This window comes from Medicago truncatula, chromosome 8, assembly GCF_003473485.1.
Source record: "Medicago truncatula cultivar Jemalong A17 chromosome 8, MtrunA17r5.0-ANR, whole genome shotgun sequence".
Lineage (NCBI taxonomy): Eukaryota > Viridiplantae > Streptophyta > Magnoliopsida > Fabales > Fabaceae > Medicago > Medicago truncatula.
Genome location: NC_053049.1, coordinates 36,493,339 through 36,519,968, shown reverse-complemented (window position 1 = coordinate 36,519,968; position 26,630 = coordinate 36,493,339). Strand labels below are relative to the sequence as shown.

The window sequence follows — 26,630 nt, the reverse complement described above, 5'->3', positions numbered from 1 at the left end:
TCTCTATGTAGCTCTTTAATTAGTATGACACAGTCAGTTCGAGAAAAAATATGTTTATTATGGTCACACATTTAATTTCTTTTTCTTTATTCAAACATTTTCATTGACTTTTTTGAAATCCTAAAAATCCATCAAATACTTTCAAATTTTATAAATATCCCAATTGTAAAAAGTCTTTTAAAATCTCATAAAATCAATATAATCTCACAAAGTGTTAACATCTTAAAAAAAAAATCTTTACCAAAATAATCTTTTAAAATTGCAATCAAAATGCACCCATTAATTAAATTATTATTAGTATAATTTATTATATCACTCATTTTGATAACATAGATCTTGTATTCGCTTTTTGTTGTTGAATGAACTGAGTAATTGAATTTGTTATATTTAATTTACAGTTATGGCAGAAGAGATTATTCGCCCGTGTGCAGCGTGCAAGCATCATCGTCGAAGGTGTGACGAAGCAAGCTGCAACCTAGCTCCTTACTTTCCAGCGGACAATCCGCAACGTTACAACCTTGTACATTCTGTGTTTGGAAGGAGCAAAGTGTCCAAAATATTGCAAGAACAAGACATTTCCCATCGCAAACAAGTCGCTGATTCTTTGGTGTATCAGGCTGAGGCGCGTTTGAGGGACAATGTTTATGGCGTTGTTGGTCCTGCATCCTTTCTTGAAAAGACGTTGAAGGATGTTCAAGATGAACTCAAGAAGGTGAAGAATGAACTGATTAAATACCTTGATCCTGAAATCATTCAAGAGGTTCTGTCCAATCCTGATCGTTTCGGCTTTGCACCAAGCCCTAATCAAAATCCACAAGGACATCTTGTTTCTCAGCAGCCGCCAACTTTAGATCAGTTGACGACTTCTCAGATCATTCACTTACTGCAATTGAAAGAAAATATTGTTAGGTCCGACACCGGGATCAACTCTAGTGGTGGTGGTGGTGGAGAAGGACAACATATTGGTGCTCCTGCTGCTGATGCTGTCATTGCTCCTTCTTTTGACAATGGCAGCACTAGCAGTTGCCAGATTCAATTGCAGGGGGAACAACAACAAGTTCAGCAACAACCTGATCAACAAGAATAGTTGAAGACAAATTGGTGCAGTGGTTATTTTTTAATATTTACCGTCTTGGCTTAAGGGTTTTAGTTAATTATTATTGCTTATAGGCATATGAGAAAATATATATTTGAACATCTAAGACTAATATGTATGGTAAAATAAATAAGCTAGCTTATAAATTTGTATTATTGATGCTATTTTTAAGGATATGAAATAAGTTTGTTTTGTTAAATAAAAACCTTTAATATTATTTTTATAAAGAGAAAAAAAAATGTCCAGCTTATCATTTTTTTTATAAACCAACTCTTTGTATATTGTATTTCTTTTCTTCATTTATTTTTTATATCGGGTACAATACTTTAGTGGATACCAATGTTTTTTTTTTTTTTGACAAGAGTGGATTACTATGTTCTCTCTCAAGATATTTAACACAACTGTATTTTTGGAGCTATATTCGAATCTATAACCTTTGGTTAAGTTGAAAAAGTTTTTTTATCTTCTCATCTAAGTGTTCTTGAGTCTTTATATATATCAATTCCGTAAAAAAATATATATGATAATGAAGTCAAACGATACTTCCTCCGTCCCGGATTAACTGAGCCAAAAGCTCATTTCATGCATATTAAAAAAATTATAAATAAAGGAGAGAGAAAAATAATTTTAAGTGCACTTGTTAAGTATTGGCGCATTCTCCACTATCATAAATGTAAAATGAAATATATTGAATTGGATATGATGAAAGTAATATTAATTGGAGTTATAAAAGGAAAATAATAATTAATATTGTATTGAAAAGTGTAATGACTCAGTTATTTTGAAGTAATTAATATTGTATTAAAAAGTGTAATGACTCAGTTATTTTGGGACACATTTTTTTTGTAAATGGTTCAGTTATTTTAGGACGGAGGGAGTATATGTTTAAAAAAGTCAATTTCATATATCACATTTATGACAATGAGAAACACTTGAAATTAATTCAAATATTTAAGATATATTAATTATTTTATTTTTAAAAATAATTTATAAAAAATTAAACATGCATGTATTTTTAAGTTATTTTTTTATATTCCCAAAAAAAAAGTTATTATTTTATTCATCCGTATTTTACCAAATATTTTAAATTCAATCAATTAGCTTTTTCAGCTATAAGGTAACTTTTCGGTTATCTTTATAATTTGCTTAGCTTATAGCTTAATTTTATCAAATAGACTTTAAAACTGACTCTTATATTATTATTATTATTATTTTTTTTTTAACAAGGTAAAATGAGATATATATTAACACATCAAAGCCCTGCTGCACAAGTGTGTTAAGGGAGGACAAAAATAGTTGTTACAAAAGCAGCAAACAATAGCGAGCTGCTGCAATACATCAAGAACAATTACAAAGAAATGCTGAGACAAAATAAAGGGTGTCTCTACCACTCATGATAATTGTAGGCAAAGGTTGTCAATTTAGCTTTGAACCATGTAAAAGAGTGTAATTTGATTTTATCTAGCAATCGATGAAGCTTCAAAGATTTGTTATTGAATATCTGATTGTTTCGTTCTTTCAAAATTGTCCAAGCACATGAGAACCAAATGAGTTTTCAGGAACGTGTGCGTTTGTCTAGGAAAACCACCTAACTGGTCGAAGTGAAGATAATGATCTATAGCACAAAAAGTATCGACTGAAGAGATGCCTAGCCAACCGCGAATGAGAGACCATAATTGACCAAAATGACTGCAAGTAATAAAGAGGTGATCCGCTGACTCCTGAACTCTGCAACCACCTACAGAACCATTAGCTTCTGCAACCATTGTCGATATCTACTTTATTCTAACTTAGCAACCTTTAATGTTAAATTTATTAGAAAACAAATCAATAAAGTTGCTCATAGTTAAGTTAAAATAGTTTCATATCATGCTAGTTTCCGTATTTTCATTCGAATGAACCGAAATCAATTATAAAATGTTGGTCGACACCGATTTTCTTACATTAGTTGTAGATATTCACCACTCAAGCGTGTGCGTGACACTATCATTGTCAATTTTCTAACACGTTGACCATGAGACCGTCCTCTTATCTTTCCCAGCTCAAAAGCCCCCTTTTCTTCTCTCTATATCCATTAGAAGCCAAAAATCCCTTTAATTGGTTGGTTGTTGTTGCCGTACCTTGACAGTAACACACACCCAACCCATTCCCCAATCTAATTAATCCACACCATTTTCTTAAGTAACCAAAAACTAATTAATACTTGTACTTAATTTTCAACAGTCACAAAGTACAAATTATTCCTTACAATTTTGGGTATTGACCAACTATTTACCTTTCGCAATTAGAGTCTATAGACACTACACACTCGAACTAAACGAGATTTTTTTCTCCTAATGAGACACTACACATTTGAACTAAACACAAATTTAAATCATTTAGACACACAACAATACACATTAACAATGTTTTCAATAATAATAATAACAATATTTTTTTTTCTTTTCATATTTCTATTTGTATGTGTGTCTAAAACAATTATATTTGTGGTTGTGATCATACAAAAATTGCTCCCATTGTATATTAAAGAAGCAAAAATAGAACTTTTGTATTGAAAAACATGATTTTTAAATTTTTAAAAAGTAGATTACATATTTTCTAAGATAAAATTTCTATAAATTATTTAATGAGACATATATCATTAATGGAGAAATAAAAATAAAGAAGTTATTTAAATCTTTTTTTTTAGGTAAAAGTTATCTAAATCTTCAAAATTCAATAGTAGACAAGCTTTGTAAGACATAAAATTACACTTACGACTTATAACTTATATTTTCGTATAATTAAAAAATACTCGTTTGATAACTGTCATTTTTACACGATAAATAAATATTAACTAAATACAATTTCTTAAAAGTTGTAGTGTGCTCACCATCTACTCTTTACTTGAAAAAAAAAAAAGTTACTACAACAGCTAAATTTATTAAAGATTATAAATCTAGTCAACTAGTTTATTTTTTTAAACAAAGCCTTAATCTAAATTTTCACATCAAGAGAAGAATTCGAACTCAAGCTTAATGCCTTACCACCAACTAAACCAAGCTTAAGCAAATAATTCCTCCTTTTCCAATCTCCTATTTCACATTTCAAATACAATTTCCCCATTAAAATAAACCAAACAAAGAAGAAAAAAATCAAGAAAAAATAGAAAGAAAACAAGATAGCTTACAACACAAACAGCAAAAAAGACGTCATAAAACCAAAACGGCGCCGTTTTCTTCTCCACTTCTCACACACACACACACACACAGTTGCTTACCTTTCGTTCCAACCCAATCCATCCAAATATATTTTATCTAAACCAAACCACCATTTCTCTTTCTCTAAAAAAAGTCTTCTCTTAAACGATGCCGTTTTCTCTCCCATAACTACTCAAATCACAAAACCCTCTCTTTCTCGCTTTTTTTTTCCGGTTCGTTTTTTTTTTCTTGATGGATCGAGCTGCTATGACGGTCGGACCGGGTATGGATTTACCGATCATGCACGACAGTGATCGGTACGATCTGGTTCGTGATATCGGGTCCGGAAATTTCGGTATTGCTAGGTTGATGCAAGATAAACAAACCAAAGAGCTTGTTGCTGTTAAATATATCGAACGTGGTGATAAGGTTAATTAATTTAAACTTTTTTGGTTCTTGTTATGGAAATTTTTATCTTTTTCACGTTTTTTCAATTTTTTTTTAGTTAGTATCACATGATCATCGTTTTTGCTTTAATTGTTCGTTGGATGAATTTTTAGGTTGTTAGTTATGTGACGTGGAATGCTATTTATATCATGTTTTCGGTTTCCATTTTTGTTTTAAATTCTACCTAATTATGAATTACTATTTTTAATTTATTTTTTATATGCAAAAAAATTAATTTTTCTTTTTTATTAGTTTAGTTATGTTTATGAGGGTTGATATTTCATTAAATTAAGATTTTTAATTTATGGATATATTGTTTGTGATTTTGTAAATAATGGATTTTTTTGCGTATTAACCCTTTGGTTTTGAGAGGAAATGGACCCTGGTAAGTTGGAGTTCGGCCAGGAAATAAAAACTGACCAAAAAATTGTTCTATTCTGGAAATCGAACTCGGGTTTTTTTTGAACAATTTGTCTTTATGGTTTGTAAATTTGCCTTTCAGTTGGTGGGAATAATAGTTTGGTTTAGGTGTATTTTTGGTTTAGAGATTCAGAGTAGAATTGTGGAACAATGAATATTATTGAGAATTACTAAGATTTCTATTATGCAATTTTTGTTGTAATTTTGTTAGTAACTTTATGTTCTGAGTGATGGACTAATCTAGTATTTTTCTATAATGTTATTGTGTTTTGAAGATTGATGAAAATGTGAAGAGAGAAATTATTAATCACAGGTCTCTGAGACATCCTAACATTGTTAGGTTTAAGGAGGTTAGTATGCATTTTTATATTTATATAGATAGAAGGGTAATCACATGTATGTGTAATGCTGTGTAAAATTTTACTCAGGTCATTTTAACACCTACTCATCTTGCTATTGTAATGGAGTATGCATCTGGAGGAGAACTTTTTGAGCGAATCAGTAATGCTGGCCATTTTTCTGAGGACGAGGTTCTCATTTAATTTTCATACTTTTGCGGCACCTGTTTATTCAGAGTGTGAATTTGTACTTATAATATGTCCGCTATACATCATGGTAATATATTGACATGATGCAGGCTCGTTTCTTCTTTCAACAGCTCATATCTGGGGTCAGCTACTGTCATGCAATGGTAATTAAACTTTTTCTATTCTCCGCTGTCTGATCTAAATCATGTTTAGCCTATACCGGAATGTAGTGTAGGTAATGAATAAGTTTTCTGAATATTATGCCTGATGCATCAGTCTTATCTTATGTGTAATGTGTCTCTTCATGAAGCAAGTATGTCACCGGGACCTGAAATTGGAAAATACTTTGTTGGATGGAAGCCCGACTCCTCGACTGAAGATATGTGATTTTGGTTACTCCAAGGTAATCTCACTAGTTCTCCATGGTTTGAGTTCTGTGCTTAAACATTTTACTGGGATATGTTTGGTTTAGTAATGTTTTCGTCCAACTACTTCCTGCATCTGAGTGTTTTGTTGCTTTTGTTCTTCCTGAGTGGACTCTGATAACAATCGAATTGAGTAGCTAGCTCCTTAAGTTACTAACTTGTATTTTCAGTAGTTTCTGCTTCATTTTGCATTCCCATGTGCTAGAGTTTAGCTTGTCAAAAGCTATAAGCATGTAAGGTTGTCATATATAGCTTTCATTAAAAAACTAATGCTCCATCTATTACCAACTGATGAATGGGGTGATAATCCACTTGAGAGGAGGCAAAATAACTTTTGAATTTTGATGAACACTTGAATGGTTGTTTGGTTCAGCTTAGTTTTGTGGAAATAATTGCGTGTCTTTTTTAAAAAACCTTTTTCCAAAATAAGCAAATCTAAACACCTATGATTCACTTGAATTTTAATGTCATCCTTTTAACTATTTTTTTTCGATTTTCTTCTCTTGAAACACTATTTATTTTCATTAAGTTTTATATGTTATTGCTATATCTTGCAATCTTATTTTTAAACTTCTAAAAAATATCTTGTAATCTGATTGCTGGTGTTATTTTCAGTCTTCAGTGCTTCATTCACAACCAAAGTCAACTGTGGGAACTCCGGCATATATTGCTCCAGAAGTATTACTGAGACAAGAGTACGATGGAAAGGTAGAGTGTTTAACCTCATGGTATTATTCTTTTTCAGTAGGACTATTACTGTCACATTTGATTAAATGAAGAAATCTGTTGTCAATAACTTGTCATAGTTTGTATGCATGTGAGTTCTTGATTTTTTGCTCTATAAGAAACGAAAACCATGATATTTTGATAGCCAGTCTGTTTTCACCCTAATCCAATGATCATTTTGGTCTGCAGTCCAAACAAGATCATGTTTCTGTTCTAGTTTTCATCTCCATGTAATTCAGGTCTTTTGGCACTAGTTGAAAAATCTTTACTTTATTGACTGTTTACAGTATTGTCGTATATTATTATTAATTAATATTAAGGGTCTTGTTAACCAGTGCCCCCGGGGCAATGGTTAAGAAACTAAAAGTGGAAAGAAAAGGCATGATTTACATTGAAAAGAGCAATATTTTAACTTTTAAAAAATAGAATACACAATTTCCAAGAAATATATTTCCTTTTCTAATTCCTTAACCAGTGCCCCGGGGGCACCGGGGGCACCGGTTAACATTTCCCTAATATTAATTACTCCCTCCGTCCCTTAATATAAGCACCTATTGCGTTTTTCACTCTTATTAAGAAAAGTTGGTAGAAGTTGGTGTGTAGTTAATGTGTCTATTTTATGTATGAATATACCTAAAATGCCCTTTGTAAATATGTGTAGTAAATTGTGACATTTCCAATTCCAAAGCAGTTAGTGGTATTAATCAGGGGTTTATTTGGAAAAGAAGCAATAAATGTATCTAGTAATATGAAAAGAGGCTTATATTTAGGACAAATTTTTAGTCAAATGCTTATATTTTGGGATGGAGGGAGTATTAATTAAGGGAATGGGAGGTAAGTTTCATCCTAATCATTTTGTGCTTGAAAACTATGAAGCATGGACTTTGACACATACAACAAACACGACACCGACTCAGACACCTGGACACACCTAATCCAAGGAGTGTCCGTGCTTCATAGCTTGAAAAGCTACTAAAGGTTCTTATTCTAGTAGTAGTATCTTCTAGATAGATCAAAAATATTTACAATGTTCTTTTTTAAATCTAAGGTTCTTGTTCTACTAAAATTGTTTGTGTTATCTTGCATTTAATATCAGATCGCAGATGTTTGGTCTTGTGGGGTAACCTTATATGTGATGCTAGTGGGATCGTATCCCTTTGAAGATCCTAACGAGCCAAAAGATTTCCGGAAGACAATACAGGTACGTCAGTTCTGAAGATAATATTCATTTTCTTAACGAGTATTGTCTGATTGATAGTGCACTTGTGGTTGCTTCCTTGCAGAGAGTACTCAGTGTCCAGTATTCCATTCCAGACAATGTTCAGATAACTCCAGAGTGTCGCCACCTTATCTCAAGGATCTTTGTTTTTGACCCTGCAGAGGTAATTCAATTTCAAATTACTAACGTAATTTTGCATGCATACCTACTGTATGTCTTTCATAATAATTCATTGCACAAGAACATATTAGAAGTATAATGTTGCATATTGTGACTTAAGCTATGCCCTATTGACTGCAATATAGATTTAACTTCTAATCTTGCCAGTAATTCTTTATGTCAATCTTATGCCTTTGGCCATGTACATGACAGAGAATTACCATGCCTGAAATCTGGAAACATAAATGGTTTCTGAAGAATCTTCCCATGGACCTGATGGATGAGAAGATAATGGGTAACCAATTTGAAGAGCCTGAACAGCCCATGCAGAGCATTGATACAATCATGCAGATAATTTCAGAAGCTACTATACCTGCAGCTGGAACCTGTTCTTTAGACCAGTTTATGGCAGATAACCTTGATATGGACGATGAATTTGATGACTTGGAATATGAATCCGAGCTTGATATAGATAGCAGTGGGGAGATAGTGTATGCCATGTACTAATTTGATCATTACCAGTACTTGAAATACAGCATGTTAAAAGGAGAGCATTCTTATTATTGGGCCTTATAGAGGAATATGTGGTGCCTGGATTTTCTGTAGATTGTAGTATGGATAATACAAAGAAGTGCATGTTAATTTTTATGTGTGCGTGCTTCTTGGAGGTTCCTACGTCTACATATTTACGAGTATCGCCTTTGTAGAAGTGGGGTTGGATGTTTTCTTACATGCTGAAATGGTTGCTGGTTTAGGGAAGAAAATGATTGTTATACTTTACTCACTTCCTGGTGAATACTTGCTTAATATATTATATTTACATTTACACTAGCATTGTTGTTGCTACTTGGTCGGTTAAATTTGCATTAGGTGAAATCATATTTCATGTCGATACTTATATTATACACACCTACTCCATGTAAACAGTAAATTTTTATTAGACACTTCCGTAGTTAGTGTATGTTTTAGACACTTTCTCTATCATGTGTGAGGAATAGCTGTCCCTCTTCTATTCCATTCCTCTATAAATTCACTGAAGTTATTAGTACGAATAAGATGGAAGTTGTAAATACTATTTGGCAAACAACAAAGTTCAGGGAAAGAGTATAGAATCAGACTTTTTTGTTCACTTAAAATCATGTTAGATTGTTTATAATATTTGGTTATGTGTTTGTGTGCGCGTGCCCGTGTGTGTGCGCGCGTGTGTGTGTAAGGTTCAATTAAGTTCGTCACAAAGTTATAATGTTTGATTGTTTACATCTATCCCCTGCTTATAATTAAAAATCATGAATTCCACACAAGTCCTCCAAGCAACATTTTAACTAAATTAAAATTTGGGTCCAACTTTAGGAAGCCACTTCAATCTAATATCTGTTTTGGATATCTCAATCTTCATCATTACAGATAACATTACATGCTTTAATAATCCACAATTCATGACAGAATGTGGAACTTCACTTAACCTTAAGCAACCCAACACATAAATTTTTTCAAGACTAGGAAAATCACCAATGTCTTCAGGTAATAGGAAAATCACCAATGTCTTCAGCTAATTATGTGATGTTTAGCAATCCAATACAGCGTAGCATATAGATTCTTCCAATTGATTACTCTATCAAATTCTCTAGATTTCCAATTTCTTGTGGCAGTGTAGAAAGCTTGTGACAGTTGGTGATGCTAAGTTTCTTCAAGGAGGTAATTTTACAGATATCAGAAGAAAATTCTAAAATATCATTACATTAGTATACTCGAATCCACTAGACTTGGTAGTGTACCTAAAATTTGGTTGAAACTGGTTCCAAAAGCTTTCTTTGTATCACAAATGTAAATGGATAACTTTTGTGTACTCTTTAATTTATGTAGGTTAAGGCTGGGATTATAAACCTTCTATAATCTGATTCTTTTTAAGTAAAGTAAAGAACTAAGTAGCTTAAATTTGTCTAATTCTTTAAGTTTTTCCATCCTGTCTGTAAACTCAGGTAATGCAATTTTCTTTGAACATGATCTTTGATTTGTCACTTTGCCTTGTTGAAGCAATGTAACATATATAAAAAAAACATAGTTAGCTACAAGAAAAAGACAAGGTTTCAAATAAATGTATACAAGGATATATAGTATAAATGGAAATTGAAAATCATTGAGTTCATTACAGATATTACCATGACAGCAAACAAATGAAAGAATATATAGTATCATACAATAATGAATAAGTTAACTTCAGCCTCTTCTATTTTCAGATTTGGAAGGCTAGGCTTGAAATTTTCCCAACATACAGCAGTCTCTTGGTCACATATTAAATGCTTTAAATTCTTGAGTTTTGTGACTGACCCTGGCAATGTGTCTAATGAGAAACCAGTCATGTGAAGCTCTTTTAGATTATGCAAGTTTCCAATTTCTTCTGGTAAACTGTGAAAGCTTGCGCAACCTGATATATCAAGAAAATGTAGCTTAAGAAGCTTTTCAATTGAAGTTGGTATCTCCTCCAACTCAGCACAGGAGCTAAGTCTCAATACTTTCAAATTCTCGAGGTTTCCAATTTCTTGTGGCAGCGAAAGAAAATTTATGCACCTTGTGATACTAAGCTTCTTGAGGGAAGTAATATCACAGAGTCCGGAAGGAAGTGTCACTAAATCTTTGCAATAATCAACACATAATTCTTTTAGATTTGGTAGTATGTCCGAAATTGAAACGGTGTTACTTTGAAAAGCTTGTTTCGTTTCACAAAAGTAAAGGGACAATTTTCGCAGATTAACCAATTTGCAAAGGGAAGGAACTGAAACCTGGTGCAACCTGATTCGTCTAAGGTTGGGTAGACAGCCAAGTATCTCAAAATTGTCTAACTCAGCACAGTGGAAGCCTTTATAATTGGTAATTATCAAAACTTTTAGTTTTGTCATTTTCTTTATGCACTCTGGTAAGGTGTACTTTTCAGTATGGAGATTCAAGATCAGAACCTCAACTTGTTTAATTTTTTCAACATTGCTCCAATCTGAGGTTAATATTTTGTCTACAAAAACATTACATTTGGTGTTAGAAGTGAAAATAATATATATGTGTGTGCGTTTTAGAGAGGAGAGGTTAACTAACCAGGTGATATGGACAATGTGCGAGCAATGGTATTTTGTTGGTTCTGTTGATCCCAGCTATTTTCATTGACGTCGAAAATTAACCTTTTTCTTAGTTCAAATGGTTCCTGTCTCGCTTGATGAATAGAAATCTCCTTAAGAAGGTCATGTTGAGTAAGGAAATGGTGGTTGTAGTAATGGTCAACGTGAGTTGTCACTTCCCTGGTTAATGAGCAAATGTTATATGCAGAGATATATATATAACTATACATAGCCCTAAAATATATTCTCTAGATTAACGTTTTCTATTTCTTGATCGGCATGATTGTTATAAAATGAAAATAAGTAGTTAATTAATGTACCTTGAAACTACAAGCTTAACCAAATGCCAGTTGGCTAGCTTACGAACAATGTTCATTCCTTTTATGTTGTCGTCATCTAGGTCATACAGTTCTGTCCACATGTCAATTAGAGCAGCCACAGGTATTTTTTTGTCTTCAAAAAACAATCCAAGGTCCATGAAGCACTCCTTGACGATGTGATTATCTTGCAATGCATTCTCCAAAACTTTTTGCAGGCGATCACGCAACTCATCATTAGAATCAACAATAGAACCACCTTCGGACAGCATGTTCACCATTTCTTTCCATGCCTCAATATGTTGCCCATTGAGTGATCCCCCAATCGATTCAAGTGCCAGTGGAGAACCCCAGCAACCCTTTGCTATCTGCAAATGAGTGCGAGAAAATTAGGTTAGCTAATGAGGACTTGATCAGATCGACATCTTGCTACAATTTAGTTTAAGTTAACCCCCAACACTTTCTTCCATTATAAATTTGAGAAATCAATTATATACACACAAGACGAATTTGAAAAAATGGTAAGAATCTGATGGGACAAATATAACAAACCATGAAAATTACTTACTATTATTGATGAAATACAAAAGAGTGTGTAACTCTGGTTACAAAATTTGATAAATGTTAAGATTAAGACTATTCATGGGATGAATATAACAAACCTGTTGTACATCATCTTCATCAGGAACGTAAGATCCTGTGGTTCCATCATTTGGTAGTGCAAAGTGACGGAAAACAGTAACAGCATCATCATCGCTAAGAGGCTTTAAGAATAATGAAGTTTGAAACCGTGGAAACTTAACTCTAGAAGTTATCAAAATTTTATAATCTGGAACTTGAACCTTGAAGGCATTGACAAAGGATTCTGAGCCTTGGAAAACATTATCTAGAACCAACATCAATGGACGACGATTCTCTCCAATTTTGTTGAGCAAACATCTCAAGTTTTTAACCGCATCATCATGGTCTACAAGGTAAGGCTTTTTATGTCCACAATGTTCAAACAATGTTTGCACAATGTTCTTCAAATCTGGATTTTTCGCCACATGAAAGAACAATATATTTTCCCCAAATTTTCCTAGTCCAAACAAACAAAATATAAGCTATATCATGATTTTCAATAATATCAAATATCACGACGCGACCACAATGATTTCTGCAACTTTGATTTAAAACCTTATGAATGAAGTTAGTTAGCCAATTAGTTAAAAGGTATTTATGAAGTACTAACACAAATACGAAGATCAGACACTACAGACACTACACTAATACGTAGACACAAGTAATAAAAGTGAAGCGTAAATAGAGTTATATATGTTACCTATAACTTTGTCATCGCAACATAGCAACGTAGCCAAAGTGGTTTTCCCGGATCCAGCCAAGCCAGTTAACACATGTACAGAGTCTACAGACACATCACTACTGAGCACCCAATTCTTCAACTGATGCAGAGGCACATCCAACCCAACAGTGAAATCAGGTTTTACAGGAGGATCACATTCACATAACCTCTTGAAATTGAATTGTCTCCCCTTCAAATCTCTCACTATAGAAAGTGTCTCTTTAACATCTCTTGCCGTGTTCATCGGGGTAACAAGGCTACAGGTTCTAGCAATTTTCTCTTCCTTAGCTTGAAGTTCTCCTTGGAAGCAAGGTAGACAACAAAATTTCCACCAAGGAACTTTGGAGTGTTTGTTAACTACCTCTTTCCCTTGTTTAAGTTCTTCCATTAGCACTTTTGTTTCTTCCTTTGGACGATCCAAGTTTTCATTTAATCGTTCAATTTCTTCTGCTGCTGGCTTGATTCGTTCCACGAGAGAGTCAACGATTTTTCGTGTTTTTTTGAACTTCAAACCTTTGGATATTTGATTTGTGAATGGTTTTGCTCCTTCTTGAACCACTGCGCCAAGAAATGCCCCTCCAACCAACTCTCCTGCCATAACTGGATATGAAAAATGAAATGAAATGAACACCTGTTGATGAAGAAACTTTCCAGTTCAATGATCTCTCAAGTTCAATGAAACTAATATAATATGAAAAGGTAGCTTCTAGGAAATTCTTGTCTAATAATGCTAGTAGTGAAAGATTAAAGATGTTTATTTATTTTTGGCAGAATTTCTTAAGAATTAAGGAAAAAAATAGACTTACAAGTGTGAAAAGCACATAACATAGTCAACTCAACTGAGCAAAAATTTCCGCGTCTAAATTTCATGGTACAAATCTTTATCTTAGATGACATCCCACAAATCTTTTGTATTATTAACATAGATTTTACTATATGTGCTATTTATGGTACTAATGTTCTCATAATCTATGATATGACCACGTTTGAATGTTACATCATTTGTAGCTGGAACTGGAATATCTCCAATTCTTCATTAACAAACTTCACTTTGTTATTTGAAAATCGCACCTTCATTGTATTTTAACCCATTCACTTTGCTATACTCAACAAATATAAATAACTGCTTCACAAACTATTTCTTCAAAATTAGTGGCTATTTCAAATTGTGATGATCGAGTTTATCATACACATGATATGTTGCATCTTTGCCACATAGATTTTTTTTATGTTATTTGCCAACACTCAGAATTAAAATAAAGGAAGATAAAATTCAAAGGGGATTATCTAAGAAAAACAATTCAACAATGTATAGTCAATGATGACAAGAAATCATATAAGGTATTTAGTCCACTTTTAGAGACATAGTAGTTAATTTATGTGTGTTTTAGTTGAGTTTTGTAAAGAAATAGTTCAAAAGTCATGAAAGAGAAAAAATGGGAAAAATACCTTGAAACATGTTAAAATCATCCAAACGAGACAATTGTGTGACTGTAATATGCTTACAACGAAGTTCATAATGTTAATTCTTACGACGCATCGCGGGAGCTAGAAAAATTCGAAAGAGGCTCGTCATTGCTCAACTTGCATCTCGTGTTAAGAGCCACACGTCGCGACAACTAATTACGAAAGGGAGTGCAAATAGAAATGTTTTCACTTATTTGGGTTACCAAACCTTATTTGGCTGATCCAAATAGAACATTAGATTGCTTAGAAATTAGAGTATTACTTTTTCCATTCTATGGAATTCTCGCGCGCCCTATTTTTTTCTTCCAAAAATACCCCTAGTCCGGATTGTATAATCCGAACTCCTTTCGAAAAATGATTTCTGGACAAATTCGTGGATTTTAGCGCTTATAACAGCCTGATGGATCCTGATGCCAATGTGCAATGAATGGATTCAGATTCCACAATTCAACAATGTATTGTCAACGATACAAGAAATCATTTATGGTATTTAGTCCACTTTTAGAGTCATTTTAGAGATATAGTAGTTAATTTATGTGTTTTAGTTGAGTTTTGTAAAGGAATCATTCAAAAATCACGAAAGAGCAAAAATGAAAAAAATAATATTAAAATATGTCAAAATCACCCAAACTAGACAACTTTGTGACCGTACTATACTTATTACAAGTTTTATAATGTTAATTCTGAAGGTATAGTCGCTACAAACGTTTTGGTGAAAAGAAAAAGGACAAGGAATGAAGAAAAGCAGAAGAATCAACTATTTCCTAACTCGCGTCGCGTGCTACGAGTCACGTGTCGTGACATTAAAGGAATTAAGAGGTGTTTCATCACTGCCTCACTCGCGTCGCGGACCATAAGATAACATCGTGGGAGCGAAAATTCGAAAGAGTCTTGTCACTGCTCAACTTGCATCGCGTGCTAAGAGCCACACGTCACGAACACTAGTTACAAATTAGAGTTCAAATAGAAATGTATTCACTTATTTGAGATACTGGACCTTATTTGACTGACCGAAATAACATTATATTGCTTAGAAATTAAGAATACTCTTATAAATATAAATACAATAGGCAAACAACATAAGAAAGCATCCATGAAAAGAGAATAGAAAAAACACAAATTAGGAGGAAGAGGAGGAAGAATGCGTTAAGTAAAGGATCTTCTATGTAATTGTTCGATAATATAACTTTAAATTATCCTATGAATTTCAGTTGATTACTTTACTATTTTATTTTTAATATTGTTTTTAATGCCTTCTATGCATCTACGAATGTCCATAAATTGATCTTGGTCACAATGAGTACTAACCATAACTTTGTCGGCTGAAATTATTTTTATCATTCCACTATTTGATTAGATTTAGACATAAACTAATGATAATTGTTAATTAACTTGGCGTTCTTAAATCTTCGAGGGTTATGAGCTTCACCCAGACATCAAGAGGCAGTAATTGAAGAGTGTAAGTGACCAAGACATTGGTCTAACTTGCACGTCAAATGAGGAGCTGCCCTCGTCATGGCAACAAACTCATCAAGATAGGGTGAGATGGCAACAACCACCCAATAGCTTCGTAAAGTGTAATGTTGACGCTTCATTCTCTGAGCACTACAATAGAGTGGGTATTGGAATGTGTTTAAGAGATGAATTTTGTATGTTTGTAGGAGCTAAAATGATATGGCTGCAACCGATTATGTTAGTTGACACAGGAGAAGCATTAGGATTACTAGCAGCTCTGGAATGGGCAAGAGAATTGGAGTTTAAGAAAATTATCTTCTGTTTAAATTCAAAAGGAGTAGTAGCCTCATGTAACTCACATGTTCGAGATGACACATAGTGGTAACAATACCATATTAAAGTGGTTTCATTATTAAAGAGTGGCCTTAGTACCATATTCGAAGGTGTAAATCTCGAACAGTTTTCTACGGTGCAGTAGTTAACAGCACAGTTGTAGCTGGGCTTGTTTTATCCTAAAGGCGACGTGGTTGATAGTCTGCCTTGCACAATTTTGGGCAGTGCCATGAAACGTCTTAAAGAGAGCGACCTGGTCGTGACTCAACCTAGTAACAACTTCAGTAGATAATAGAATTTGGAAATCTAAATACATTAGTTTGGAAATCCAAAAACAACAATTTTAAGACGTTTCGATCTGCTATGTCTACCGAAGAAGTTATTTATTGAGGTTCAGTTGTCCCTAAATACAAGAAGGATAAATCAAGCTATAGAAATACATCTTTCAACTGAAACGATGAAGTGTTTACTGTTATAACAACGAAACTAAGAAATCCACATACACAGTTCTAACTTATTGTGAATAAAAACTCCAACTGTACGTGATTATCATTGATAATGGTAAAAATTGACAAGTTTGTTATAAAACAAAAAAAGAAAGGTTTGGATCGGAAAAGAAATCATGAGAGGCTGTTATTTGATGAAATAAGGTTTTTCGGATGAAACTTAAATCGCATGCCCATTTGATGCCTTTCAAATCGGCACCATATGAAATGCCTATGCTTAGTTTTTATATAATTCTCATGATAAGAAACAAATTGTCCAAAGCTTTTGAACAGTTGGAATGTGTCGTGGAACAAACCGGAAAATGTTGTACAGTGCAGTGACAAGTAAAAAGTATGCCAAGGTTCTAATTTGAAAGTTGAGTGTATCTTAGAAGCATCTCTGCCTTCTCTACCAAAGCTCAGCACATGAACTAATTTTTTTGGTAAATCAATGCAAACGTTCTCGATTATAACTGTATGCTAGAGCACCAATTTTGGTAGACAATATAAACTCGAGCACTCAATTATAACTGTATGCTCGAGCACCTATAAGAACATGTTGAGTGACTTGTACACCTTGCATTCTTGTGGGGAAAAGACTGCACTTTAATGGTATGTTCAAAATTAAAATTCTCCTTCTATTTTATTAGTTGTGTGATTTTAATATTTGATTCGTGAAGAAGCGTTTAATTTTAAACTTGAGTAACTTGGACTTAATTCCAAAGTTATATGATTAAACAATTTTAATTTTTGCAGTCAAGATATATGAACTAAAAGTTCATATAAATCAGAATTTAGAGAATATGAATCTCTAAACATAATAAATTATGATATGTGTGAACTTGATGACACATAAACTAGAAATGATAAAATGATATTTTATCATATTTATTGATGACTGTGAATATTGAAAAATAAAATCGATATGTTTGATATGTTCAATTTCTATAAAGAAAATTGAAATTTGTGTTGGAAAGAGTACCCAAGTCTAAGAACGAAAATTTTAATTAAGAATTTTTTTAAGAAAAGACAACCAAACTTGTGTTAATTTTGAACATGGGATTATCTGGACTATATTTGGATTCTGGACTCAAGAAAGTTGAACTCACTAGTAGAGCCTATGAATGTGTATTCATTGGGTATGTTATAAATAGAAAATCATATAGGTTTTATGACCTAAATGCTAAAGTGATCATAGAATAAAATGATGTTGATTTCTATGTACATATTTACCCCTTTAAATAAAGAATACTGGGGCGTCAGTGGGAGCACGACATTAGTGGGGCAAAATAAAAGCTATGATTGAATACAACCAAATTTTATCATTAGAAGTATATTAAAATCATAAATAAAACACCCATCAAATTGAAAATTTAGAACATGAAAAGTGTTAGAAAGTTACCTTTGGTTTTGTGTTTCAGTTTTAACGTGTCTTTGCTTTGTTAATAGCTAGCACAACTGAAATGTTTAGCTATACGAGAAATGAAACACACAATCTTCTTGCTAAAGTAATTTTTTTAAATCACTAAAATATTCTCAAAATATTCACCTTACAATTATTGTTGTAGGAAGATTATTAGAATTGAAAGAATGGAAGCGCGAAACATAGGTATATATATTTATCCACACAAAGAAATAACGTAGCAATTTTCGCAGGGAATATCACGTTCTCTGATTATGATGTTTATCAACTTTTTGCAGTTTTCATAATAGGAAAATGATGCTTGTTACGAAAGAAAATTTCGTTGCACTGCATACATGACCATGTATTCTGTCAATGTCAAAAATGCGTTGAGTCTTATCTTTATTCTTTTCGTTCTTTATATATGACTAGTAAACTAAAAACGTACTATCCTTCCGTCCTTATATCTAAATATCTTTTTTAAAAAAATTATCTTTAAATATGAACTCTTTTTAAATTACTAGATATATTTATTTTATTTTTTCCTTAAACATATCTCTAACTAATACTACTAACTTGTCTTGAAATTTAAAAATCCAAGTTTAATACACAAGGTGTTTACATATAGATAGGGAGGAAGAAAGTAAATACAACGTGAGTACGTCACCCATAGTCAATTGCTGTGTTGTTAGAACCCGGTACACTACGAACTTTCCTGATAAAATAATGATGTAAATCATTAACTGTATGTATATTCCAATGGTGAGGGGTGGGCATGGTTCGGTTAACCATCAAAATCAAATCGGACCAAATCAAATGGCTGAAATGGTTTGGAAAAATCGAATCGAATCATTTAAAGTTATCCGATCTTCTATTTCAAAATTTCATTCACATTAAATAATTATATTTGAAGCGTATCAGATGTTAAATATGGATACCTTCAAACATTGATTCAATATATTGTAGGAGTCTAGTCCTTCTGCAAGACTCTTGGAAGTCTAATGGAATAAGTTATACTTTCACATCGTTGGCAAACAAATGTTTGATTTTCAACTAGCGAGATACTCATTTTGTAGTCTCAAATATGTTTATCTTTCCACAAGAAAAACCAATTAATGAGAAAAAAAAAAAAAGTTTACGAACAGTAAAAACCGAAAAGGGGAATTGTGGGTTCGAACCCCCACCTAAATATATTAAATATCTCGGCAAGCTTTTATCAAATCAATTTGATATTATATATATATATATATATATATATATATATATATATATTGATTAGATCAACGCTAAGTGTTTATTCCTTTTCTTATCAAATTTATGGAAATTTATACCTCCTAGTATAGAAAAATATAATTAAGATACTTTTTTTTTTAGCAAATAAATTTAAGATACTATCATTTGTTCCGGATAAACCAATGTATTATCTTGCACCAAAAAAATAAAAACCAATGTACTATAAGCACATACTAATTATTCGAGATAGCTTTCTTCAAAAAAAAAAAAATTATTCGAGATAGCTAAGATAAAATATAGATTCCCTCAAAAAAAAAAAAAAAAGATAAAATATAGATATATGCTAAATTTCACCGACCTAAACCAAAATCATAAGACGCTTTATATATTAATCATTAATTTTTTGAGTTAAATATGTTTTTTGTCCCTATAAATATATATCAATTTTTCGTTTTAATCCTTCTAAAATTTTCTTTCAACTTTTAGTCCCTAAAAATTTTTCCATCTTCACTTTTGCTCCCTATTTTAAAGTAAACTCATATGTAGAATACATATTTTTGAATAAAATTTTGCATAAAAATTCAAAATATTATAAGAATCTCTCCAAAAAAAATTAGAATTTTTTAACAAAACATGAATTTAATATGAATTTTTATATGTTTGATGGTTAAAAATTCATAATTAATTTATGTTTTGTTAAAAAATTCTAATTTTTTGGAGGAATATTTTTTACAATATTCTACACATTTCTGCACAATTTCATTAAAAAAAAAAATACAAAACTTAACTTAAAAATAGGGACTAAAAGTAGTGATTGAAAACTTTATAGGGACTAAAAGTTGAAAGAAAATTTTAAAGGAATTAAAAAGAAAAGTTGGTATATTTATAAGGACCAAAGACATATTTAATCCTAATTTTTTTTAGCAACAATCAACCTCTATAAATCAACTCATTTTAGCTAATCAACTTATAATTATGAGTATGCTAATCAACATTAGTTTGTGTGGGATTAATAAATACTACTTCCGTCCCTAATTATAAGACCATTTTGAATACAAATATCCACTATCTTAATCCCCGTTATTTATTCTATAATTTCCGTTACTTTTTATTACGCAATAAAACTGTGCACTAGCTGCTTATCACTCTCTTCATGAGGTGTTATTGATAAAGGATACTCTACGGTTCCATCATTAAGCAAATCTTTCGGAACTTATTTAGTATTATCTTGCAAAAGATTGGATTATTTATATTCATCATATCATTCAGGAGGGTAACTCATGGGCAAATATTCTTACTAAACTAGGAGCTAAAAGTTAAAACCATCCTCTTACTTTTAATGAACCATTGTCCTATTTATCATTTGTTATATTAGGTGATGTTTTAGGTGTGTCCTTTTCAAGGACTTAGTTTTCCTCGTTTCTTGCTTTTTTTTTTCTTTCTTTTTCTTATCTAATGTGACCAAATATATATATATATATATATATATATATATATATATAGTCAAATTCTTTAAAATGTCGTGTTAAATTTTAAAATAGAACTTAATTACACTGAGATACTAATTTGCTAGTTTATTTAAAGCTATGTCAAATTACTTATTTTACAAATATTATTTCTCTATGAAATATATTTTAAGTTGGTAACTCAACATACCCGATTTTCAAGATCACACTTAGACCTAAAACTAAATTGGTATCTCAACATACCAGATGCAACCTTTGCAAAAGAAGCATGGATAACCTCTTCAATGCGTTTTCAGGAGCAGATAAACTCATGAAGGTTAGATTGCAAACCTTGAAAAGACGGTATGCGAATCAACAAATGGAGAAGGAAAGCATTGCAGAATTCTTCACAAAGGTAGTTATTCTGACTAACAACATGAAAACTGTGGAGAAACTCTTAAGAGATCAAGTAATAGTGGAGAAGTCTTACTCCAAGATTTGATCATATGGTTATCACCATAGAAGAAAGAGATCTGTCAAGTATGAAGGTTGATGAGTTGTAAGGGATCTTGGAGGCACATGAACAAAGAATGAATGAGAGAAGCACAAAGACTGAGAAAACAAATGAAATAGCTTTGTTATCTCAATCAAAGAATGAAGGAAACGAGAACAAGAAGGTAAAAGGAAAGTGGAAGGGTGATTATGGTAAGAAACAACAATTTAGAGATGGATGAAAGACTCATTATGAGCAATCTTCATCAATTCAGAGATGAGAAATTAGTAATTCAAGAGGTGGCTCAAATTCAGGAAGAGGAAGAGGAAAGAAGGACAAGAGTAACATTCAATGTTATAATTATAAAAAATGGGGCCATTTTGCTAGTGAATATGCTACTTCAATGATAAGAAAGACCCTCGGAAAGATGAAGCAAAGTTTGCTAAAGAAGATGTGTTTTAAAAGGCCAATTATAAACTCATAGGACTAAAATTAATTCTGTCTAATTAATAACTTTTTTTCTCACGAGCTTATAATATTTTCCTCATGAGCTTATAACATTTATAAACTAACCCGCTATATGATTTAGCTTAACCATAGAGAGCCCTAAATACACTAACCTCCGCCCGCCTTAGCTCCTTTAAACTGATGTTAGAGAAAGAAAACAAAAGAATCATAAAAGACCTTCTTCGTGGAAGATCTTTTGTGAACCTGATGTTCATTTGTTACTATTAAAGATTCAAGTTTAATAATCTTTTCTATAAACTTCGGTTATGTAACTTTCTTAGAGCATTATATTTTTTTTCTCACATTGGCTTGTTGATGCTATGTAACATATATATATATATATATAAGAAAAAAAAAACATAATTAGATAACAAAAAATGACAAGGTTTCAAATAAATGAGCACGCATAGACGTTATTTTACAATCGTGCATAAGGATATATTGTATAAATGAAAATTGAAAACGATTGAGTTCATTACAGATGTTGTCATGACAATAAACAAATGAAGTAATATAGTACATCATACAATAATGAATAAGTTAACTTTAGCCACCTCTATTTTTAGCTCCGAGAGGCTAGGCTTGAAATGCTCCCAACATTCAGCAGTCTCTTGGTCACATATTAAATGCTCTAAATTCATGAGTTTGGTGACTGACTCTGGCAATGTGTCTGATGAGAAACCAGTCATATGAAGCTCTTTTAGATTATGCAAGTTTCCAATTTCTTCTGGTAAATTGTGAAGGCTTGCGCAACCTGATATATCAAGAAAATGAAGCTCACTAAGCTTTCCGATTGAAGCTGGTATCTCCTCCAACTCGGCACAGGAACTAAGTCTCAATACTTTCAAATTCTCGAGGTTTCCAATTTCTTGGGGCAGCATTCGAAAAGCAATGCACCTTGTGATACTAAGCTTTTTCAAGGAACTAATATCACAGAGCCCGTAAGGAAGTGTTACTAAATCTTTGCAATAATCAACGCATAATTCTTCTAAATTTGGGAGTACCTCCGAAATTGACACAGTGTCACTTTGAAAAGCTTGTCTCGTTTCGCAAAAGTAAAGGGACAATTTTTGAAGACTAATCAATTTGCAAAGGGAAGGAACTGAAACCTGGTGCAATCTGATTTTTCTAAGGTTTGGTAGACAACCAAGAAACTCAAAATTGTCTAACTTAGCACAGTGGAAACCTTTATAATTGGTAATTATCAAAACCTTTAGTTTAGTCATTTTCTTTATGCACTCTGGTAAGGTGAACTTATCAGTATGGAGGTTCAAGATCAGCACCTCAACTTGTTCAACTTTTACAACATTGCTCCAATCTGGAGTCACCATTTTGTCTGCAAAAAACAACATTTCATTTGGTGTCAAGAGTGAAAATAGTAGATATGTGTCTGTGTGCAATTGTGTACGCATTTTGGAGTAGAGAGGTTAACTGACCAGTTGATATGGACAATGTGTTTGCAATCGTATTTTGCTGGCCATGGTTCTGTTGATCCCAACTATCTTCCTTCATGTTGAAAATCAACCTTGTCCTTTGTTCATATGGCTCCTGTCTGGCTTGATGGATAGCTATCTCCTTAAGAAGGTCATGTTGAGTAAGGAAATAGTGGTTGTAGTAATTATCAACGTGACTTGTCACTTCCCTGATTAATGAGCAAATGTTACAAAACTGTGATTGTTATAAAACTATGATTCAACTATTTTTAACCGTGATTCTCTGTTATATAAAGAATTGCAACAGCGAATAAAAACCGTAAGTATGACTAAAAGAATGAAAAGTAGCTAATTAATGTACCTTGAAACTACAAGATTAACCAGATGCAGGTTGTCTAACTCATGAACCAAGTTCATTCCGTCTACGCTATCGTCGTCTAGGCTGTTCAGTTCTGTCCATATGTCAATGAGGGCAGCCACAGGTATTTTTTTGTCTTCAAAGAATAATCCAAGGTCCATGAAGCACTCCTTGATGATTGAATTACCTTCCAATGCATCCTCCAAAACGTTTTGCAAGCATTTACGCAACTCATCATTAGAATCAACAATAGAACGACCTTTAGACAACAAGTTCACCATTTTTTTCCACACCGCAAATGGTTGTCCACGGAGTGATCCCCCAATTAATTTAAGGGCCAATGGAGAACCCCAACAACCTTTTGCTACCTGTAATTGAGTGCAAGCAACTAAGTTAGCTGTTGTGGTTTTGATCATATTGACAATTTTAGTATAAGTTGACTAATGAGATGAATATAACAAACCTGTTTTACATATTTTTCAGCAGGTACATAAGTTGCTCTTGTTGCATCATTTGGTAGTGCAAAGCTACCAAAAAGGGTAACTGCGTCATCATCTCTGAGCGGCTTTAAGAATAGTGAACTAAACCGTGGAAACTCAACTCTAGAAGTTATCAAAATTTTACAATCTGGAACTTGAACCTGAAAGTCCTCAACTAAGGATTCTGAGCCTGGGCAAACATTATCCAGAACCAACATCATTGGACAACTTTCCCCAATTTTGGTCAGCAAACTTCTCAAGTGTTTAACTGCATCATCGTCGTCTATGAGGCAAGGCTCGTCATGTCCACAATGTCGAAATAATGTCTGCACAATGTTCTTCAAATTTGGAATTTTTGACACAGTGAAGAACAATATATTTTCCCCAAATTTACCTAGTCCAAACAAACAAATAAGATTCTTAAATATCATGTTTCACGTCGTTTGCAAAAAAAGACTTGTCATTATGAATGAAAGAGTAAGGTTTCAAAAAAGTGTACAATATCATAGTTATCGAAGTCTCCACAACAACAACAGAAGTTGCATCAACTATATTTTATCATGATTCTCAATAATATCAAATAGCATGATGCAACCACACCAGTTACTTAACGAGGTTAGTTAGTTAGGTAAGAATTATTTATGAAGCACCGACACATATATAGACATCTGACACAATCTCGACAAACATATATACACACTTTCAATAAAAAGTGTAGATAGAGAGTTATATTATGCATTTTACCTCTAACTTTGTCATCCCAACAGAGCAACGTAGCCAAAGTAGTTTTGCCAGATCCAGCCAAACCGGTTAAAACAAGTACAGACACACCACTGCCGAGTAACCAACTCTTCAACTGAATCAAAGGAAAATCCAATCCAACAGTGAGATCAGGTTTTACAGGAGCATCACATAACCTCTTGAATTTCCTCCCCTCCTGCCTATCTTTCAATATAGACAATACCTTTTTAACATCCCTTGCCGTGTTCATCGGAGTAACAAGACTGCTGGATCTAGCAATTTTCTCTTCTCTATCATAAATCTCTCCTTGGAAACAAGGTAAACAACAACATTTCCACCATGGGACTTTGGAGTGTTTGTTTACTGCATCTTTCCCTTGTATCAGTTCTTCTATTAACATCTCTGTTTCTTCCATCGGATGATCCAATTTCTCGTTTAATAGTCTCATTTCTTCAGCTACTGGCGTGATCCGATCCACCAGAGAGTCGAGGTTTTTGCGTGAGGTTTTGAACATGAAAGCTTTGGATATCTGGTTTGTGACTGGTTGCATCCCTTCTTGAACCACTGCGCCAAGAAATGCCCCTCCAATCAACTCTCCTGCCATAACTGGATATGAAATGAAATGGGATCAACACCTCTTGATGAAGAAACTTTTCAGTTCAATGATTTCTCTAGGTTTTTCTTTCTTCCAATCAATGAAATGAAACTAATATAATATGAGAATGCAGTTTCAAGGAAATTCTTGTCTAGTATTGTTTCGAATTAAAGATTAAAGAAATCTATTATTTTTGGCAGAATTTATTAAGAATTAAGAAAAAAGAGACCACAAGTGTGAAAGCTCATAACATAGTCAACTCAATAACATAGTCAGCTCATAACATAGTCAACTCATTAACATTTCTCAAGAGTTTCTTAAAGATGTCTATTAAGAATTTCTTAATATAGTATAATAAGACCACGTTTGAATGTTACATCATCTGTAGCTGCAACTGGAATATCTCCACTTTGTTCTTTGAAAATAGCACCTTCTTCATTGCAGTTTTTTTTATTAACATGTTATTATATTTTTTTGTCACTATATTTATTTCCTGTGAACTTTATATGATATTCTATAATGAATTTTTTTTACTCAATTTACTTAGCCTTTAACATTCAATTTTCTAAGCTTAATTACAATAACTATTGTTTATAATAATGCATAACAATGAAAAATAAAGTAAAGTTTTGTTTGCAATTGACAAAAAACATATTCCTTAATGAATATCAATTTATGATTCCTTTTTTTTTATTTTGTGAATCTTTTTTCTCCTTTAATGCATGCAGTGTTATTTACACACTCTCGTACCAACGATTTAGTGCTCGTAATTTTATCTTCAATTTATCATCTTACCTTTGCATTTTGTTATTTCATTTTTTCTTTCTTTACTATTCAAAAATCTTATTTAGTCTCGTTATACTAAAACGAGTCTCTCATCTTTCTTATGTTTTTGAAATTTTTTATAATTTTTTAATATTGTTGGTGATTTCCAAAATAATGGAATCACTTTAGAACCAAAAGTTGTAACTCTTCATGGGAACCATTCATATACATTGGAACATTATTATTTATTATTAATAATGAACCATGACATTGATTCAAGTATATATGGTTATAACCTTTGGCAAAAGGGTGCTTAATGAATCATGACATTGATTCAAGTTAAAGAGGTGCTTTCTCTCATGTGAAGAGTCATATAATGCACTATAAATGCTTGACATTTGGGCATTAGTTGAATATATACAAAAACCACACAACTACACACAACTTGGACAGAATTTTGTTACATTAACAACAT

At 32.5% G+C, this 26,630-nt stretch overlaps 4 protein-coding genes across 5 annotated transcripts; 2 read left to right on the top strand and 2 right to left on the bottom strand.

Annotated features, from left to right (window-relative positions):
• Window positions 1–400: 400 nt before the first annotated feature.
• Window positions 401–1,087, top strand: LOC11417963 (LOB domain-containing protein 36). The gene has a single exon (XM_003629521.1). It carries the CDS (start codon window positions 401–403, stop codon window positions 1,085–1,087), a length of 687 nt encoding a protein of 228 aa, XP_003629569.1.
• A 3,252-nt stretch (window positions 1,088–4,339) lies between these two features.
• LOC11417962 (serine/threonine-protein kinase SRK2I) lies at window positions 4,340–9,300 on the top strand. The gene is made up of 9 exons (XM_003629519.4): window positions 4,340–4,704; window positions 5,418–5,492; window positions 5,571–5,672; window positions 5,780–5,833; window positions 5,980–6,072; window positions 6,710–6,802; window positions 7,917–8,021; window positions 8,104–8,202; window positions 8,412–9,300. Exons 1-9 carry the CDS (start codon window positions 4,528–4,530, stop codon window positions 8,703–8,705), a joined length of 1,092 nt encoding a protein of 363 aa, XP_003629567.1. The 5' UTR covers window positions 4,340–4,527; the 3' UTR covers window positions 8,706–9,300.
• A 983-nt stretch (window positions 9,301–10,283) lies between these two features.
• LOC11415836 (probable disease resistance protein At5g66900) lies at window positions 10,284–13,889 on the bottom strand. 2 transcript variants are annotated; one of them, XM_024771767.2, is made up of 6 exons: window positions 13,771–13,889; window positions 12,944–13,595; window positions 12,285–12,700; window positions 11,626–11,990; window positions 11,286–11,485; window positions 10,284–11,205 (listed from the first exon to the last, which is right to left on the bottom strand). In XM_024771767.2, the coding sequence occupies exons 2-6, from the start codon at window positions 13,560–13,562 to the stop codon at window positions 10,391–10,393; spliced, it is 2,415 nt and encodes an 804-aa protein (XP_024627535.2). In that variant the 5' UTR covers window positions 13,563–13,595; window positions 13,771–13,889; the 3' UTR covers window positions 10,284–10,390. The 2 variants fall into 2 exon arrangements, with proteins under 2 accessions (XP_024627535.2, XP_024627534.2); XM_024771766.2 differs by lacking the exon at window positions 13,771–13,889 and having other exon boundaries at window positions 12,944–13,742.
• Window positions 13,890–22,170: 8,281 nt separating this feature from the next.
• LOC11409726 (probable disease resistance protein At5g66900) lies at window positions 22,171–25,592 on the bottom strand. Its single transcript, XM_003629515.4, has 5 exons — window positions 24,799–25,592; window positions 24,039–24,448; window positions 23,579–23,943; window positions 23,221–23,426; window positions 22,171–23,120 (listed from the first exon to the last, which is right to left on the bottom strand). Exons 1-5 carry the CDS (start codon window positions 25,397–25,399, stop codon window positions 22,306–22,308), a joined length of 2,397 nt encoding a protein of 798 aa, XP_003629563.1. The 5' UTR covers window positions 25,400–25,592; the 3' UTR covers window positions 22,171–22,305.
• Between the last annotated feature and the right edge of the window lie 1,038 nt (window positions 25,593–26,630).

Excerpts from the sequence above, each read along its gene's own strand:
- LOC11415836 (XM_024771767.2), bottom strand. The coding sequence starts at position 13,562 with ATGGCAGGAGAGTTGGTTGGAGGGGCATTTCTTGGCGCAGTGGTTCAA. Across the intron at positions 12,701-12,943 it reads TTGCGATGACAAAGTTATAG|GAAAATTTGGGGAAAATATA; the intron begins GTAACATATATA and ends TGTTTGGACTAG. Across the intron at positions 11,486-11,625 it reads GTTAAGCTTGTAGTTTCAAG|GGAAGTGACAACTCACGTTG; the intron begins GTACATTAATTA and ends CTCATTAACCAG.
- LOC11409726 (XM_003629515.4), bottom strand. The coding sequence starts at position 25,399 with ATGGCAGGAGAGTTGATTGGAGGGGCATTTCTTGGCGCAGTGGTTCAA. Across the intron at positions 23,427-23,578 it reads GTTAATCTTGTAGTTTCAAG|GGAAGTGACAAGTCACGTTG; the intron begins GTACATTAATTA and ends CTCATTAATCAG. Across the intron at positions 23,121-23,220 it reads CACATTGTCCATATCAACTG|ACAAAATGGTGACTCCAGAT; the intron begins GTCAGTTAACCT and ends TGTTTTTTGCAG.
- LOC11417962 (XM_003629519.4), top strand. The coding sequence starts at position 4,528 with ATGGATCGAGCTGCTATGACGGTCGGACCGGGTATGGATTTACCGATC. Across the intron at positions 6,073-6,709 it reads GTGATTTTGGTTACTCCAAG|TCTTCAGTGCTTCATTCACA; the intron begins GTAATCTCACTA and ends TGTTATTTTCAG. Across the intron at positions 8,022-8,103 it reads ATTTCCGGAAGACAATACAG|AGAGTACTCAGTGTCCAGTA; the intron begins GTACGTCAGTTC and ends GCTTCCTTGCAG.
- LOC11417963 (XM_003629521.1), top strand. The coding sequence starts at position 401 with ATGGCAGAAGAGATTATTCGCCCGTGTGCAGCGTGCAAGCATCATCGT.